Source organism: Anomaloglossus baeobatrachus, chromosome 7 (genome assembly GCF_048569485.1).
Source record: "Anomaloglossus baeobatrachus isolate aAnoBae1 chromosome 7, aAnoBae1.hap1, whole genome shotgun sequence".
Classification (NCBI taxonomy): domain Eukaryota; kingdom Metazoa; phylum Chordata; class Amphibia; order Anura; family Aromobatidae; genus Anomaloglossus; species Anomaloglossus baeobatrachus.
Genome location: NC_134359.1, coordinates 45,446,311 through 45,465,704, shown reverse-complemented (window position 1 = coordinate 45,465,704; position 19,394 = coordinate 45,446,311). Strand labels below are relative to the sequence as shown.

Below are 19,394 nucleotides of genomic sequence, written 5' to 3'. Positions count from 1 at the left end.
TAAGAACTAAGTATTACTCACATAACCCTGGATCTTCATGAGTCCACCGGCAGACAGCGGCAAGGCGTGAGTGGACAAACACAGGGGTGTCACCACGCCAAGGCATGAACAGGACGTCAAAGTCCCAGTGCAATGACCTGCGGCCTAAAAAACAGAGAGTGGTAGAGGAGGGAGAGCATGTCTCCCTGATTTACCATAGAGTTTAAATTTATCGTCATGTTTCAGGAGTTTCACTACCGGTAGAAAGCTAAGGCCCCTGATTCACCAGTGACTGCACTAGAATCTCTTTGAAAAGTCACCAAAATTTTGCACAAAGTGGAGATGAGCAAACATTTTGCAACTTTTTGCATTTTCATACCACTGTCACTCAGCTTCACCAAAATGGGTGGAACTGGGGTGGGACAGGGTCAGAATGGGGGCGTGACACGACAGTTCTTCTAATTCGTGACGACCTTACTCCAGAAATCTAAAGGCCCTGTTACACGCTACGATTTATTTGACGATATGTCGTCGGGGTCACGGTTTACGTGACGCACTTCCGTCATCGTTAGTGACATCGTTGTACGTGACACCTACGTGCGACTCTGAACGATCGCAAATAGGTTGAAAATCGTTGATCGTTGACACATCGTTCAGTTTCAAAATATTATTCGTCGTTTGGAACGCAGCAGACATATTGCTACGTTTGACACCCTGCCAACGACGAACATCCACACGACCGCCTTAGTCAAACAAAATATCGCTGAACTGTCGCGGGCGGGGAGGACGCCACTGCGCTGCGCTCGCTAACGCTCCAGTCCGGCGCTGCTGCGATGGCTGCTCGGTGGCTCGAGCGGTGGGCCGGATCCGGGGACTCGAGCGGCGCTCCTTGCCCATGAGTGAAAGGGGTGGTTGGTTTGGGGAATTTAGTCCATGACGCCACCCACGGGTCGTGGTGAAGATAGGCACCACCGCTGCTAATGACGGGGATCCCGGGAGCGATGGTAAGGAGCAGCTGGGATGTTGTTTTCCCCCTCCGTGGGTAGGGGTTGGTGGTCCCGGGGCCCGATGATGTGACGGGGAGGCAGGGTTGGTGAGGTGCAGGGTCGCAGGGACAGCGCGGCGCGGTTCCAGATGGCACGGGTGTACTCACTCAGCAAGAAAGGTACAAAGTCCTCGGTAAACAAAATGGCTGGATGGACGGGTCCCGCAGCCGGCTGCAGTGTCTTTTCCCGGACAGGTGATGGCGGCTGTCTTTCCCTGCACCTTGATGTTCTCCTTCTGTCTACTATGGATTCCCAATTGTAGTCCGCTCCCCGGTGTATGGGTACCGGAGGAGCCAGTTTGCCCGCAGGCGCTGGCCCTTGGGTCTCTAGCCTTAGGTGGTAGCTGTATACCCTCACGGTGTGGGCTGTTGCCTTCAATTGGGACATTTGCTGTTGTGAAACCCCAGTCACATTCGGATCTGACTATTGACGGCGGCTCCAAGCCTGGTCGGGGTCCGATGGCCCTGCCTGGGTGTGCTGGCTTCACTTTGCTCCCCGGTCGGTACCGGCGGGCCGTCGGCCAACCCCGGTCCTACAGTTCCGCGTTGCTCCACCACTCCTGCAGATGGCCACCACCGTCTGCCAACCTTGCTGTCAGTGCCTGGGCCACAAACCCAGACACCCAAGTGCTTGCTCCTCTCACTTCAAACTCCAACACTCGACTCCTAAACTGTTCTGACACTTTTCCCACCTCCAGGCCTGTGAACTCCTTGGTGGGTGGGGCCAACCGCTTGGCTCCGCCCCACCTGGTGTGGACATCAGACACTGGAGGGAGGCAACAAGGATTTTTGTTTGGCTGGTGTCCCTGTCTAATGGGGGTGGGGGTGTTTGTATGTTATCTGTGACGACCTGGCTAGGCCAGGGCGCCACAGAACGATGTTGCATCGTTTGTGAGATGTGTACGTGTGACCGCTACTAAACGACCTATGTGCGATCTCGGCAAATCGTAACTACGATCTGGGCGTGTCACATCGCTAACGAGATCGTCAGATAAATCGTAGCGTGTAATGGGGCTTTTACTCCAGTCTTTGACTGAAGTAAAATTTGTGGCACACCACAGATTTTAATGAATCAGGTGCCTCTGACTCTAGCACACACACTTTTTAAGTTTAGAGTGAACAACGCTGGTCTTGATGAATGGAAACAATTCCGGAAACTGCAGAAGGCCATTCAACTTAAAGGGATTCTCTAGTGCTTTAAGAAAAAAAAAACTGAAGCAATGTATTGCCTTTGGGCATCAACATCTGGGAGGGAACATCACATAACTGCTGCTGCCAGTCAGTGACTGTCAGACTGTCATAATGTGAAGTCTACTTTAAATAAGCGGCCTCGTCTTGGCTGCAGTCATCCCGTGATATCCACTGTTGGATGCTGTGGTATCCAGTGTATTTGGTGGCTGAAGCTTATGTTGTCTTGTGTCTGACAAAGACTGATAAATAAGGTAAATGGGATGTCAGCAAGGGTGGATATATCATTGGTGCAACCTGTGCTCAAGAGGTAATGGGGCCACTCCTACCTCCAAAACAGGTGGACTTGTGCATTATGATGAGTTATTTGACCATAAAGGGCCCAAATATTGTTCTTGCACCAGGGCCATTTTTTGTCTGTGTCCGCCAGTGGATGTCGGTATAATTTATCCAGCCTACACGTGACAACACCTTATATATCTACATTCATATAAACACAGTTTTGCTCTTTTCTTCTTCCAGACTTGTCATATCAGCTGACTTTACCTCCTCACTTCGATAAATCAAAGAAATACCCTCTACTGATTGATGTGTAAGTACTCTGCATGTGAGATCTATTCTGCTTTAACATTTCTTTTCAAATATGTTCCGGTATTTAAATAGTAAAATAAATTAATCTAAAGGCCGCTTTACACGCAACAATATCGCTAACGAGATGTCGTTGGGGTTCACAGAATTCGTGACGCACATCCAGCCTTGTTATCGACGTCGTTGCGTGTGAAACGCACGAACGACTGTTAACGATCAAATTTACTTACCTTATCGTTGATACGTCGTTCATTTCCCAAATATCGTTGCTGGTGCTGTACGCAGGTTGTTCGTCGTTCCTGAGGCAGCACACATCGCTATGTGTGCACTCCTTCTATGCCTCTTGAACTCCAAATTAATAAGATTTGTTTTACGAGCGCTCGGGAATTCAATACAGCATACACTTAGTATGGTGTACTCAAAGAATTCTCCTGTATTAGTACATGTGACCAGCTTATATAGGGTCCCAGACAAAGGAAAAGTCACCTCTGAGATATGAACCAATAAGAGCAGTAGTAGGGGTGTGAACACAAATGTGAAACTTCTCCCCATCACTGTTAACTGAGCGCTCTGACATCATTAGGTATAAAAATGAACCCCAACCCCAATACCAATGGACAAAGCATGCCCGTTGCGAAACGTGCGTCAGTGTTAGGGGCTGCCTCCCCACTCTTGGCATCGGATCAGCTGTCTGTTGGTAATACTCTTTTGACTTTGTATGATTATATATATTTTCCTTATACACATGGGTAATAACTTCTTTTACATATAACTTTATAACAGGCAGCAATTTCCTTTGCCATGTATAGTTTACATAAACTGGATGTAATTTATTGTATACCATTATAGATTGTGATATCTGCTTTGTGAGTGCTGGCTCCCCATATCAATACCATCCGTCAGTTGGGGTGGTCCATTTGGGTTTTTATGTGTTTATTAAGTTTTATTGAAATTGATATGGGCTTGCTTATTGTTAATCGGTGTTGATATCATTAGGTATAAGACAAGATGGATATAATGAGAGCAAAATGGGTTTTATTGTCTCACACATATATCCACTAAATAGGTGATGATAACTTTTGATGAAGGGAATAACTTTCTAATGGGTGTCGTAAGACACGTCCTTTTAAAAAGTAGTTAGTTGATCACTGCTAGACCGGCTTCTCTTGTCTGTTTAGAAGGGTCCGGTCCACCAGGAGATAGGACTCCTCGTACTAAGGGTGAAGATTCTTCCATCAAGTCTATATAGTTTAACAATAGATATAAAAAGGGCTATACAATCTATTTACTTATTTTTAATTGATATATAATGAGTATATTACATGTAACACAATGTAATTTGGAATCCACTGTTTCGGGGCACATTTTGCAGTTTATGCATGCCCTTCACTTGTTCACCTTTATTTCATAGACGTACCCCATAAGATCATAGTATAGGTCAATAGGAGATGAGTCATTCAGGTAATAGTAGTATTTGTTGTACAACTGCTTTAGGCCTCTGTCACACACCCGTGAAAATCACGCACGTGTTTCACGGACATGTCAAAGATGCGGATTGTCCTTGGTGTGCTTTGTGTATGGGCTACGTGTGTTCTCGGTGTGTTATCCGTGATAACACACGGAGAACGGGAACTTTCTGCTCACCTGTCCCTGGCGTCGCTGTCCGTGGTGCTGATCTTCAGTCTCTGGTCCTGCCGACTCCCCGCTGCTGCTACTTCCGGCCGCAGTGAAGTGAATATGCAATGAGCATAATGAGCAGCGGTCGGCAGCAAGTGACAGCAGCGGCAGAGACAGGAGGGCTGGAGAAGGTGAGTAAAGGTTTGAGTTATTTTTAAAAGACACATGTCTTCTCTCCGGTGCGTGTCACACGGAACACATCCGTGTGGTCCGTGTGTGTTACGTGTGACACGTTTGTGTTGTGTGACACCCGTGATGCTGGAGAAAAACAGACATGTCGGCGTATGCAGCACACGGGCACACGTAAGTACAGAATGGACAAACGTTCCGTGCAAAAATACGTGTGCCCGAAACTATAGAACAACATATGTCAACTTGTGCCCGTGGCTCCTGTACGTGAGAAAACTGTCCATCCACGTACCGGAGGCACGGACGTGTGACAGAGGCCTTAGCAGTATTGCTTCTGCTCATAACAAAATCCATAACACATGTATGAATAAAGCCATAGTGTTGCAGTTGACTGAGACGTCAGTTTTTAGTAAACAAGATTAATCTATGTTTTTTGTGAATAAAACTCATACTTGTTATATTCATGTGTCTATTTGTTTTTGAGGAACGAGTGGTCTGCACCTAATCATGGAGACCTGCGATTTTGATCCAAATGTTGGATCAATCTAGCCAATTTATCCATGAGGAAATCAGACATCACTGGAATGCCAATACCATCATTGTGCTGTCTGCTCGTCACAGACTGTTTGATAGGAGAAACTTGAGAATCCTCCATCAGTTTTGGGGTTTCTTTCATCCGAGAAGATCTGATGAAAGTGACCAAACTGATGATCTGATGAAATTGATAAAAATCTCTGAGACCTTAAATTTATTTGAACTTGATTGTATCATACCAGCTTACCATCAACCAAGATAGGGGTTCCGAGGGGTTGAAGGCAGAGCATGAAGCATTTATGTTGACCTAAAAAAGTGCTTTGTACTCAAAGATGTGACCTTCCTTACCTTTCATCTTGTCTCTCGAGAAATCCAGAGATGAGTTGTGCAAAATGACTAGTTTTGAAATACACGACTTTGTGATACTCTATTGGGAGATGTTTATGCTATGTATCTATTTGCTAGAATGTATTTCTTCTAACAATAGCGTTACTCTCCGCAGATACGGGGGTCCTTGCAGTCAGAAGGTTGATCAATATTTCAGACTTAACTGGGCCACCTATCTTGCCAGTACCGAGAAAATTATTGTAGCTAGCTTTGATGGCCGAGGGAGCGGATATCAGGGTGACCAGATCCTACACCAGTTATATCGAAAACTTGGATCTGTAGAGGTAGAAGATCAGATCGCAGCTGCCAAGTGAGTATATACAGTATATTCTTAGTGTTAAAGATAAAGCACTGGCTTAACTCCATTTTCAGAGTTCTCTCCAGCATTTTCCACATAAGACATAAAAGTCTGTAAAGTTTGAACAGTTATTAGTGTCCCTCTGACAATATAAATGTTAATTGTGCCAAGCCGAAACGCGTTATTAGTCTTGTTTGAGAAAGATTTGTGCCAAGCCGAAACGCGTTATTAGTTTTGTTTGAGAAAGGTTTGTGCCAAGCCAAAATGCAATATTAGTCTTGTTTGAGAAAGGCTTGTGCCAAGCCGAAACACGTTATTAGTCTTGTTTGAGAAAAGTTTGTGCCAAGCCGAAATGCGTTATTATTGATGCTTATTCCTGTGCATGGAACTGATGGAGTAACCCCTTCATAATTCTTCACGAAACTGAAGAGCCAGTCTATTCTTTGTTTGGATTGTGGATGCCTTCCCTAGAGTCTTGCACCCCTGCTTCTTCTGAATTCTCTCTTCAATATAAATGTTAATGGGCACTATTCATCATTTCCAATATTTTAAGTCTCTTTTCTGTTTTTGAACTGTGACATACGTTTACTTTTATTTTTGCAACAATTTCTTTAAATTGTCATATGTGGTTCATGAATGTTGTGCAAATTCAAGAATGCTCTTTATTTTTGTCTTTGAACTGTTTTGGGACTCTTTGGCTCATAACGTTGCACTGTTTGCCTTTTTAGTTAAGTTCTGGTGTATGTTCTTTCTCATTTAGATATTTCAAAACTCTGGGATTCGTTGATGAAAAGAGGATAGCTATTTGGGGATGGGTAAGTTTTGAATTTCCTTTTTCAAAGTAACGATGGTTAGATTCTAGAGTTGATGGAATCTCCCAAAATTTTATGTGGGCAGATTTGCTGAATTCAGAGAGGAAAATCGATTTTTTTTTTGTTAAATAAATTTGAAGCAAATTGAATCTGCCAGAGACCCGCAACACACATCCGTTTAATTTGTACGTGTGCGGTACGTATTTGCACGTACCGGAGACACGTACACACGGAGACCCATGTTAATCAATGGTAGATGGCACACACACGTAAAATCACACGGAACGTGTGTCCATGAGGTAAGTACGTGTGTGCGCTTTTCTACACGGACAACATGTCCGTTTTTGGCCGGCAGCACGCAGTCACGGACTCGCTTTAGTCTATGGGTCCGTGCCTGCACGTACCGCACACGGAGTATGTCCGTGTTCAGCACGTTTCGTGCGTGTGCGTTTTAAAACTAGCGATCTTTTTTTTTTAATTAAATTCAGTATACTTACCTTTTTTTTCTGCTGTTCTCAGTCATACTTACATTGGCGCTCGGTTTTTTTCTTCCCCCGGCTCATACTGCTCCCCGATCACCAGCGCGGCGAGGAACAGCTGTGCAGAGAATACACGGCAACAATTACTTTGAATATGCCGGCCGCTCATTAATCAATCTCGTATTCCCTGCTTTCCCCACCCACCGGCACCTATGATTGGTTGCAGTCAGACATGCCCCCCACGCTGAGTGACAGCTGTCTCACTGCACCCAATCACAGCAGCCGGTGGGCGTGCCTATACTGTGCAGTAAAATAAATAAATAAATAATTGAAAAAACCGGCATGCGGTCCCCCCCCATTTTAATACCAGCCAGATAAAGCCATGCGGCTGAAGGCTGGTATTCTCAGGATGGGGAGCCCCACGTTATGGGGAGCCCCCCAGCCTAACAATATCAGTCAGCAGCCGCCCAGAATTGCCGCATACATTATATGCGACAGTTCTGGGACTGTACCCGGCTCTTCCCGATTTGCCCTGGTGCGTTGGCAAATCGGGGTAATAAGGAGTTATTGGCAGCCCATAGCTGCCAATAAGTCCTAGATTAATCATGTCAGGCGTCTCCCCGAGATTCCTTCCATGATTAATCTGTAAATTACAGTAAATAAACACACACACCCGAACAATCCTTTATTAGAAATAAAAAAACACAAACATATACCCTGGTTTACCACTTTAATAAGCCCGAAAAAGCCCTCCATGTCCGGCGTAATCCACGGACCTCCAGCGTCGCTTCCAGCTCTGCTGCATGGAGGTGACCGGAGCTGCAGCACACACCGCCGCTCCTGTCACCTCCACACAGCTAATGAAGGGAATAGCGCGATCAGCTGAGCTGTCACTGAGGTTACTCGCGGCCAACGCTGAATACAGCTGATCGCGCTATTGCCTTTATTAGCTGCGTGGAGCTAACAGGAGCGGCGGTGTCCTCTGCAGCTCCGGTCACCTCCATGCAGCAGAGCTGGAAGCGACGCTGGAGCATCCTGGATTACGCCGGACATGGAGGGCTTTTTCGGGCTTATTAAAGTGGTAAACCAGGGTATATGTTTGTGTTTTTTATTTCTAATAAAGGATTTTTTCGGGTGTGTGTTTATTTACTGTAATTTACAGATTAATCATGGAAGGTATCTCGGGAAGATGCCTGACATGATTAATCTAGGACTTACTGGCAGCTATGGGCTGCCAATAACTCGTTATTACCCCGATTTGCCAACGCACCAGGGCAAATCGGGAAGAGCCGGGTACAGTCCCAGAACTGTCGCATATAATGTATGCGGCAATTCTGGGCGGCTGCTGACTGGTATTGTTAGGCTGGGGGGCTCCCCATAACGTGGAGCTCCCCATCCTGAGAATACCAGCCTTCAGCCGTATGGCTTTATCTGGCTGGTATTAAAATAGGGGGGGACCGCACACCGTTTTTTTAATTATTTATTTATTTTACTGCACAGTATAGACATGCCCACTGGCTGCTGTGATTGGGTGCAGTGAGACACCTGTCACTCAGTGTGGGGGGCGTGTCTGACTGCAACCAATCATAGGCACCGGCGGGCAGGGAAAGCAGGGAATACGAGATTGATTAATGAGCGGCCGGCATATTCAAAGTAATTGTTGCCGCGTATTCTCTGCACAGCTGTTCCTCGCCGCACTGGTGATCGGGGATCGGTGAGTATGAGAGAGGGCTACTAACTTCAGTCACTCGGGGGATTAGCGGTCACTGGTGAATCCTTCACAGGTGACCGCTAATCAGTACGCGGCACACAGACAGAGCCGCGGCATGACAATGAAGTCGGGTGAAGTTCACCCGAGTTCATTCTCATCGCGCAACTCTGTCTGCTGTCAGCCGACATGTATCAACGACATTGTGCAACACACAAACGGACATTCCACACGGACATTCCACGTACACATACACGGGCATTTTACACACAAACACGGACATTTTACACGTACACACGGCTCGCATACGCCATCACACGGATGCCATACGTACCGGAGAAACGCCCAAAAAAAACGGAACACGGACCCGAAAAACAGACCGTGTCATATGGACGTTTTTTTTGCGGAAGTGTGTTTTAGGTCGGAAAGAGTTAAAAAAAATAAAAAAGTTTTATCCTCTTCTCTCCTCCACATACCTGACCAGCCTCAACCGCCGCTTCTTGCTCCCAACCGATCCTCTAATTTAGGGTTCCCCAACTCCAGTCCTCAAGGCCCACCAACAGTGCATGTTTTCAGGATTTTCTTAGTATTGCACAGGTGATGGAATCATCACCTGTGCAATACTAAGGAAATTCTGAAAATATGCACTGTTGGTGGGCCTTGAGGACTGGAGTTGGGGAACACTGCTTCAATTGGCTGCTTTACCTTCTTTTCCCTCCGGACCGGCAATACCACTGCTGACTAGGTAATTAACGGGTGTTTTGCCCCACATGAGACCCCTAGTCTGCAGTGGCGGTACCCATCGGAAGACTTAAACAGGTTTTCCCACAAACAAAGCTAATTTTAAAGTTGATTTTAATCAACAGATCTTGGAATAATAATAAGTCCCACAATTGGATGTATTTATAAAAAATGTTCCTGTGCTGAGATAATCTTATATATGTGTCCCTGCTGTCTACTGTGTAATGGCCGTGTTTGACCCTACAGGGACATGGGCCAGGGAGAACGCAATAGTATAAACATGTTACAGCTGATTCTTTTTGTGAGGTAAAACATTTCCCTGCCTGTTTTTAAAAAATGTTTTACATCAAAGGAAGAATAATTTGTGATCCCATGCTGTAATGCCTGTGTACTTTTTTTTTTTTTTTTTACTTTATCCCCAGCTCAGGAGCTGTGATATGATCAGACCATGTCCCTGTATGGTCAGAAACAGCCATTACACAGCACACAGCAGGGACACATATATAAGATTATCTGACCACAGGAAAGGTTTTTTTTAAACACATCCAATTTTGAAAATTATTATTATGTCAAGATCTATTGATTAAAATGAGCTTTGTTGTTGGGAAAAAACACTTTAAAGGGGGGAAAAAGGATGAAGAGGAGCTGATGAGCAGAGTGGGCAGGGAGTGGTGGTGGGACAGGTATGGAGGGCACTGGAGGAGATTACTATTTTGTTAATTCTAAGGGTGGTCAGACATTTTGTTGGATCCACATGAAATGAAGCACACAATATTAGAATTTTCCCAAATCCACAAATTTTGGGAAACTCTCTAAACAATTTTAATTATTATTTTATGAATTTGCTGTATTATTTTTAAAAGGGATATTAAAGAAAATGGTTCTCATGAAAAATTATGAGTGTAAGGTGTTTTAGGGGTACTTTGCACGTTGCGACATTGCACCTGCGATATCGTTGGGGTCAAATCGAAAGTGACGCACATCCGGCGCCGGTAACGATGTTGCAACGTGTAAAGCCTAGGAGAGAAGATGAACGAGCGTGAAACAGTCAAAAATCGGCGATCTGTGTCACGTCGTTCATTTTCATAACGTCGGTGCGTCCGCAGGTATGATGTTGTTCCTCGTTCCTGCGGCTCCACACATCGCTGTGTGTAAAGCCACAGGAGCGAGGAACATCTCCTTACCTGTGTCCCGACGGCAATGCGGAAGGAAGGAGGTGGGCGGGATGTTTACGTCCAGCTCATCACCGCCCCTCCGCTTCTATTGGTCGCCTGCTGTGTGACGTCGCTGTGACACCGTACGACCCGCCCCCTTAGGAAGGAGGCGGTTGGCCGGCCAGAGCGACGTCGCAGGGCAGGTAAGTGCATGTGAAGCTGCTGTAGCGATAATGTTCGATACGGCAGCTATCACAAGATATCACATGTACGATGGGGGTGGGTGCTATCGTGCTCGGCATCGCTAGCATTGGATAGCGATGTCGCAGCGTACAAAGTACCCCTTAGAGTCAATAATAAGTCAATGACATCTGCACCTCGGTAATTCTATAGAATCGAGCTTGAAAAACCATAGCGTTAATAAACATTGCCTTTAAATAGTTAATGAAAACTAGAAACTTTGATTCTTTCTGACCAGTTTTTTGTGTAGGTGGAAACATTGATGGGCAGACAGTCAAATAATTAAAATGCATTTTGATGGTAATTATCTCCTATGAATAAAAGACTGAAATGTACTTTGTACTTTGTACTTTTATTTGGAGGATAGATAATTGGCATATTTAATTCTCACTGGGGAAATGTTGTACTTTGGTTCTCAATCAGTGTGAATAGATTTCATAAAATTGTTTGTTTTTACAGTCTTATGGTGGTTATGTAACATCAATGGTTCTTGGCAGTGGAAGTGGCCAATTCAAGTGTGGAATAGCAGTAGCCCCTGTTTCCAGCTGGCTTTATTATGGTACATTACTAATTCTATTTTGCTATATAATTGCTACATTTCATCTTAATGGAATAGAAGTTATTTCATTTTTATTGATTAAGTATACTTATCTAGCAAATTAGTTTGTTAGGTAATAAAAAATAAACGCTTCAAGTGGTTGTCCACTACTAGGATAACGAAATCTGATTCCACATGTTTCCCCCAAGTAGAAGAAAAAAGCCTATACTCACCTCCTGTGCTGGTGTCATTCCAGCCGTGCAGCGGCTCGTGTTCCCGGGACTCACATGATGTTGTGACATCACACGAGCCCCATTTCCAATCAGTGTCGGCTTATGTCTCCCTGCCTTCTGTTATGTGGTATTCTAAATTGCACTCGCTGGGTGTTATGGCAGTGTCGGGCACTGTTCACACGGTAGAGTCCAACAAACTGCCTGGGATTCTTTAGTTGCACAGCCTGTCATGGGCAATGGCTGGTTCAGTCATCACTGCTCTCCAGCACAGTTGGAGTTAATTTCTGCTGGCCTGTGATCATCTGCTGGGAGCTCAGGCTGCTGATCACCATCTGCAGCCTTTATAAGGTTCTGGATTCTGGGGCTGAGTGTGGGATATAGCCTTTGTCTTTCTTGGTTAATGTGGTTCTCCAGTTATATGGTGATCTTCAAGTTGCGGTTCTGCGTGGTGTGTGAGTCCTCCAGTTGTGAAGTTATTTCCTACCCCTTTTACTTTACTCCCCTGTTCATATACTGTCCCTTTGTGTTTCAGTGCAGTGTGTGCGAATTTTCATTTACCCTTGTCTGTGCCTATTTGTGGGGTTTTGGTTACTGGGTTTCTGGCAGACCACTCCCTGGGTGGGGGGAAGTTGTATCAGGGCATGGACAGGAGACAGGGCCACGTTGGAGGCTCGAACCTGGCTACCATCAAGTCTACCTTCAAGATAAGGGAAAGCGCAGGGGCCTAAGTCTTAGGGTCAGCCTAGGAGCCCCTGTTTCATCTGTACATCCCTGTGACACCTTCGAACCCAGGAGCAATCAACAGGAAGTAAGCGCAGCCATCAAGCTCACTTTCTGTTGATTAACTCATTAGTCTGAAGGCCAGAAGACAGGAGCTGGTGCTGATTGAACGTGGGGCTCGCATGAGGTCACGTGAGCCCCGAGAACCAGAGTACGGCTGGAACCGCGCCGGCACAGGAGGAGCATACAGGCTTTTTCATTTTACATGAGGGAAACGTGGAATCAGAAGGGGTTGTCCTAGAAGTGGATAACCCCTTTAACAAGGTTGATCACCTATGGTGATTTTTTTTTTTAACCTTAATGCATGTACTTGGGGATATAAATGATTTTCGCAGTTGGGTTTCATTAATAATTATGCACCATTTGCCCCCTATAGCCTCTGTTTTCCACTGTCTATATCTAACTACAGAATGAGTTAACTGAGAATCTGTCAGTCATCCGGCCATAATGGTCTGACGGAAAGTTTGAAACTCTGTTTTCAACTTATTCGGAGCTCCTCTCAGCTGATTTATGACCAGAGACCACATCAAAGTTGAATTGACAGAGAAACAAAGAGTCTGTAAAAGCCAAATGGTGCAAAATTTTTTAATGGAACGTAGTGGCAGAAATAATTTTTGGCATTTGAGGAAAAATCAAAACGTTAATCTGATATAACAAGATGCATCTGTATCAAATTGTCAGTAATAAATGTATGAATATTGAAAGAATATGTAATATAATCATGAACTGTACAATCTTTCCATTGTAGATACTATTTATACAGAGCGGTACATGAGCCTTCCTACACCAGAAGACAATATTAAGAATTACGAGGTAGGAGAAATAGAGCTAAGCGCACAAAGAATTTCTCATGGAAATATCCGCCATTTTATTAATTGATCTTTTTATGTGTATTTTTTATATCTGTAATTAGTGATGGGCGAACCCGAACTGTAAGCTTCAAGATCCATACCGGACATGTAGTTTCCATGCATGGACCTCGAACAAAGACTTCTCAGAAAAGTCTGTGTTACTGTTTGGGTTCAGCCACCCAGATAAAAATATTAAAAAAAAGGGAAAAAGGAAACAAAATTGGGATTAAAGCAGGAAAATTATACATACAGAGTTTCTGCCACATTGCTTTTGGCTTTTGGGTTTGCACATTAATTCTCATGAATATTGACTGCTTCCTTCGCCCACCCTCTGTGACAGCATCTGTGATTGGTTGCATTCAGACTGCTTGTGTGCTGGCATCTGTGATTGGTTGCATTCAGACTGCTTGTGTGTCGGCATCTGTGATTGGTTGCATTCAGACTGCTTGTGTGCCGGCATCTGTGATTGGTTGCAGTCAGAATGCTGGTGTGGCGGCATCTGTGATTGGTTGCATTCAGACTGCTGGTGTGTCGGCATATATGATTGGTTGCATTTAGACTGCTGGTGTGCCGGTATCTATGATTGGTTGCAGTCAGAATGCTGGTGTGCTGGCATCTATGATTGGTTGCAGTCAGACTACTGGTGTACCGACATCTATGATTGGTTGCAGTCAGACTGCTGGTGTGCCGGTATCTATGATTGGTTGCAGTCAGACTGCTGGTGTGTCGGCATCTATGATTGGTTGCAGTCAGACTGCTGGTGTGTCGGCAGCTATGATTGGTTGCATTCAGACTGCTGGTGTGTCGGCATCTATGATTGGTTGCAGTCAGACTGCTGGTGTGTTGGCATATATGATTGGTTGCAGTCAGACTGCTGGTGTGTCGGCATCTGTGATTGGTTGCATTCAGACTGCTGGTGTGGTGGCATCTGTGATTGGTTGCAGTCAGACTGCTGGTGTGGCGGCATCTGTGATTGGTTGCAGTCAGACTGCTGGTGTGCCGGCATCTGTGATTGGTTGCAGTCAGACTGCTGGTGTGCCGGCATCTGTGATTGGTTGCAGTCAGACTGCTGGTGTGCCGGCATCTGTGATTGGTTGCCCTCACACTAGCTGTCTGGGCCCCCGAAGTGGACTTTAAATGTAAATAAAAAAATAATTGCAAAAAATGGCATAGGGTCCTCTGTATTTTGATACCCAGTGCAGATAAAGCAGACAGCTGGGGACTGGTATTCTTAAGCTGGTGAGGCACGTGGTTATTGGGCTGTTTTCAGCTCTGCCCACAATAGGACAGAGTGAAGTGCACCTGAAAATGGAGATTTTGCTCGCCTATGTGGATGGCGTCTGAGGCGTCATCCATGTCAATCAGCACAGGATAGTGACGGGATTGACAGGAGGCACAGATTAGGACGCCCACTGGACCGGACTGTACAATTTACATCTAGGGTGTGTGATTTTATAAAGGTATTTGTGTGGTCTACAGGGGTGTCAGGGGTAACATGCACCTTTATAGAATGCAGCACAGGCGCTGCTTAAGGTCATAGTTTTAGTTTAGAAGGCCAAAATTTGGTGACTAGTCCCCTTTACTGTAATTGTCGAATATTGAAAAATATCATTAAAAGTTTATTTCCAACATTTAAAGTTGTTGTGACCTGTCCACAGACTATGTAGTGACAGGACAACCTCCCCTCCACTGATATTCGCATTTAAAATTTGGTGAACACAACATTTGAAAGAGAAAAAACAAGTGCTAATGAATAAGAGATCAAGGCTGTCAAAGGGATGGAAGAGTCGTCAATCTGGGGGGCATGTGTCATGATAGAGACCCTTTAAGTTAAATCTTAGCCAAAATTAAACTATGAGTCAACAATAATTTTTTTGGTTTTGCAGAATTCAACGGTCATGTCTAGAGCAGCGAAGTTTAAGGATGTGGGATACCTTCTAATCCACGGCACAGCAGATGGTGAGCCTCCTCTAATTAGTCTTCTTAGTAACCATGACAGATTTCTAGCATCAAAACTGACAAAACAAAAACTTGATGGCCAAATGTTATATCATGATGACCGAGACAGAACTCTTTATTTTAACACTAATTGTCTGCAAATGTAAATTATTAGCAGTGTAATTATTTCATAGGAATCAAAGTCTGGATCTACCATGATGCCAACACATGTTCACTATTAACCACTTTTGCTCCTCACAGAGATTTGTCATAAGTCCCCAAAGTACAATGAAACCTCTTTGAGATGACAGCCAAAAATTGCAATATGGTCTTCTGGAGGGGTGGTTCTCCCAATAAATAGTGTCATTACCATGAAATCTCTTTGAGCTGACTTCCCAAAATTGCAATATGGTCTTCTGGAGGGGTGGTTCTCCCAATAAAGAGAGTCGTTGCCATGAAAGCTCTTTGGGATGACTGGCCAAAATTGCAATATGGTCTTCTGGAGGGGTGGTTCTCCCAATAAAGAGAGTCGTTGCCATGAAAGCTCTTTGGGATGACCGGCCAAAATTGCAATATGGTCTTCTGGAGGGGTGGTTCTCCCAATAAAGAGAGTCGTTGCAATGAAAGCTCTTTGGGATGACCGGCCAAAATTGCAATATGGTCTTCTGGAGAGGTGGTTCTCCCAATAAAGAGAATTGTTACTATGAAACCTCTTTGAGATGATTGCCCAAAATTGTAATATGGTCTTCTGGAGGGGTGGTTCTCCCAATAGTCATTACCATGAAACCTCTTTGAGATGAGTGGACAAAATTTTAATTTGGTCTTCTGGAGGGGTGGTTCTCCCAATAAAGAGTCATTACCATGAAACCTATTTGAGATGACCACCCAAAATAGCAATATAGTCTTCGAGAAGGGTGGTTTTCCCAATAAAGATAGTCATTACCATCAGACCTCTATGAGATGATAGCCCAATATTGCAATATGGTCTTTTGGAGGGATGGTTCTCCCAATTAAGTCATGACCATAAAACCTCTATGAAACGATCACCCAAAATTGCCATATGGTTTTCTGGAGGGGTAGTTCTCCTAACAAAGAGAATACCGTAATTACCATGAAACCTCTTTGAGATGATAGCCCAAAATTCCAATATGGTCTTCTGGAGGAGTTGCCCTCTGGAATATAGGACACATCAACATAAGATACAAAGGAACTAAAAATCCATCACAGAAAAATCTGGCCAGGATGACAAGAGGGATATCCTAATGAATGTGTAAAAGTTAAAAGTAAAAAAAAAAAAGTTTTCAGTTTATAAAACTAGTAAAAATTATTTTGTGAACGTCCTTGAAGATGACAAATTTATTTCTTTTCTTAGACAATGTTCACTTTCAACAAGCAGCACAAATTTCCAAAGCTCTCGTCGATGCTGGAGTGGACTTTGAGACTATGGTAAGTCTTTTTTTTTATCTCCGTCATGGTGATTTGAAAATGTATATAATTGAATTGCACTTGAATTATTAATATTGATGATACATATAGACAGGGATAACATGGACAATCTGAGCATCATCACATTGGTCCATCTTTTGCAATTAATTTACCTTGACTTCACTTTTTGTCCCATAGATATAGTAAATTACAAACCTAAGTAAAGCTAGTCTTTGGAGTGGTTCTCTTCCCTGGCTACCCGATGTCCTCTATGATGTCCTCAATGACAGGGCTTTAAAGGGAATGTCAGTAAGATCCACCCCCAAACAGTATATACTGGCTTGAAGGCTTTATAAAGCAAAATTCATCCCCTTTTATATCTTATATCTGTTGCTGCATTCCTGAGATATTAGCTATATGCAAAGTTGAAATGATATGCTCTGTGAGTGACGGAGCACTTAACACGTCACTGTCTGCTGAGCTGTTTCCCTACCCGGTACCAGACTCTTTAGCTTGAGTGACAGTTCACTGTCTATGTGACATTAGGGGCCAGGCTGGGAAATTAGACAAGCTAAGGCAGCTGTTGCTGGACAAGGGAAACCTCAGAATGCAGAGGCAAAGGAAGTGCTTTGTCCCCCCCCCAGAGCACTTAATACATAACTTACGTATTAATTGAAAAGATGATTTCATAGGAATGCAGCTACAGATTGTCACACGGGGGTTTTCACAAACATCACTAACTATTATGGCGGCATCGGGATCTGTTCAGACTACAGATTCTGACACTCCGCCTACTAACTTTTGCGATGTCTGTCAGCGCAGGCAGACTCAGGCATTGACCAACAGATTAGAAGATGTTGGTCCGCTTGTGAGTCTCCTTTGTGAGGGAGCCAATCACATCTGCTCCCCTCCTATATCTGCTGGCTAGATCCGTCTAGGCTGTTCCAGTTAGGTATTGTAATCCAGACTAACTTGTGGTTGTAGTACTTGGTGCTGTGTGCAGTTGTGAAGTTAACCCTTGTTATCTTTTTGTTCCTACCTTCCTGCTCTTGCTTTTTCCTGAGTGTCTCATTGTTCCTGTGAGTTTGCAGTATGTCAGAGTTTTGTTTTTCCCCTGTCTTTATGTGTGTTTCCGTCTCACTCCTACCTCTTCCTTCCCTACTGGGAGGGGGAATCAGATTAGTTCTAGTCAGGAGCATAGCCAGGCATGGAACTCGGGCATCTCCACCTTTAGGCTATGTGCCCACGGGCGCTCGTACCTGCGGATGTATCCGCAGGTTCGAGCGCATGTTTCCCGCAGATGCCCGCCGGCGTCCGCAGCTATTTTTAGCTGCGAGATTACAGCGGAATAGCTGCGGGAAACATGCGGACATTCATGCGAATTACCTGCGGACGTCCCGGCCTCTATCTCCATAGCGGAGGGCCGGGACATCCGCAGGTAATTCCGCATGAATAATTGACATGCAATTATACGTGCGGATGCGGACATCCGCAGCATGTTCGGCAGCATCACTTTCCGCAGCGTGGACACAGCACTCCCCATGTCCCATAGGATAACATGGGGAGTGACTGTACATGCTAAAACCTGCGGATTTATCTGGATTTTCCAGATAAATCCGCAGGTTTTCCGCGGCAAAATCCGCAGATGCAAGCTCCCGTGGGCACATAGCCTTAGGGGTAACCCTGAGATTAGGGATAGCCTAGGGACCCCTAGCGTGAGTGATAGAATAGAAGCCTCTGTCCCTTGCTTTGGTACAGTCACATCGTGACACAGATAGAAGACATAAAGGTGTCGATGGATTTAAATTTCAAAGATCCATATACGTGGAATTTTTTTCACTCTGTCTATCTTAAATAATAGTAAACAGCCTTTTAAAATTCTTTGTTCTTCTTCTTTTAGTGGTACACTGACAAAGACCATGGGATCGGAGGATTGGCCAGCAGACACATCTATACACATATGAGCCATTACCTGAAGCAGTGCTTCAATCTACAGTGACAGCGGACAAAACCAAAACGGGACATTGACCTTTACACTGTGACAACCGAAAGGACGCTTTTTTTTCTAAATGATCATAAATAACCAAAGATCGATAAATTCAGAACTAAACACCAAAGCCAAGGACACGACTCTTACAACTACTGTATTCATGAATAAAACACAGAATCTATTGGACATTCACTCCTATGTAGTATATATGTATTTGAAGAAATAAGAGATCCCATTACCTAATTTATAGAGGATGAATAATTAGGAGGATAAACTATTTATATGCGGATGTAAACTCCTCAAAATGACAGGGGGAATTGGCCGCATTAATATACATGTTCCTTTATACTGCGAGAGAAGTGATCTTCAGGGAATTCTCGAACACTTGGAATTGTTTCTCATGTTTCTGAATTTTTAACTAGTGTCTAATTAAAACAGAATGTACTCAATAATATTGTCTTAATTAGAAAACCTATTACGCTTGTCTTAAATTCAAAGCGAATTAACACGGGTTATGGGTTTGTCTATCCAAAAGGAGGTTTAACCCATTACTTTACAATTTGCAAACCTATAAATTACCATACAGCTCGCCAAGTCTAACCCCCGCAAATATAGTTGTTGCCCGTCTGGAAGTAATTGCTCTTTTTAGCATCTAACCTTCATCTCTGCATTGAAGAGAT

General features: G+C 44.3%; 1 protein-coding gene across 1 annotated transcript in view; it reads left to right on the top strand.

The window, feature by feature from the left end:
- The window catches only part of DPP4 (dipeptidyl peptidase 4), a 119,796-nt gene extending 100,630 nt beyond the window's left edge, over positions 1-19,166 (top strand). The window contains exons 19-26 of the mRNA XM_075318835.1: positions 2,735-2,804; positions 5,643-5,837; positions 6,586-6,640; positions 11,419-11,518; positions 13,259-13,323; positions 15,248-15,320; positions 16,672-16,745; positions 18,625-19,166. Coding sequence (XP_075174950.1) covers positions 2,735-2,804; positions 5,643-5,837; positions 6,586-6,640; positions 11,419-11,518; positions 13,259-13,323; positions 15,248-15,320; positions 16,672-16,745; positions 18,625-18,723 — 731 coding nt within the window. The 3' untranslated portion in view covers positions 18,724-19,166. The remainder of the gene's footprint in view (positions 1-2,734; positions 2,805-5,642; positions 5,838-6,585; positions 6,641-11,418; positions 11,519-13,258; positions 13,324-15,247; positions 15,321-16,671; positions 16,746-18,624) is intronic.
- The last annotated feature ends 228 nt before the right edge of the window (positions 19,167-19,394 follow it).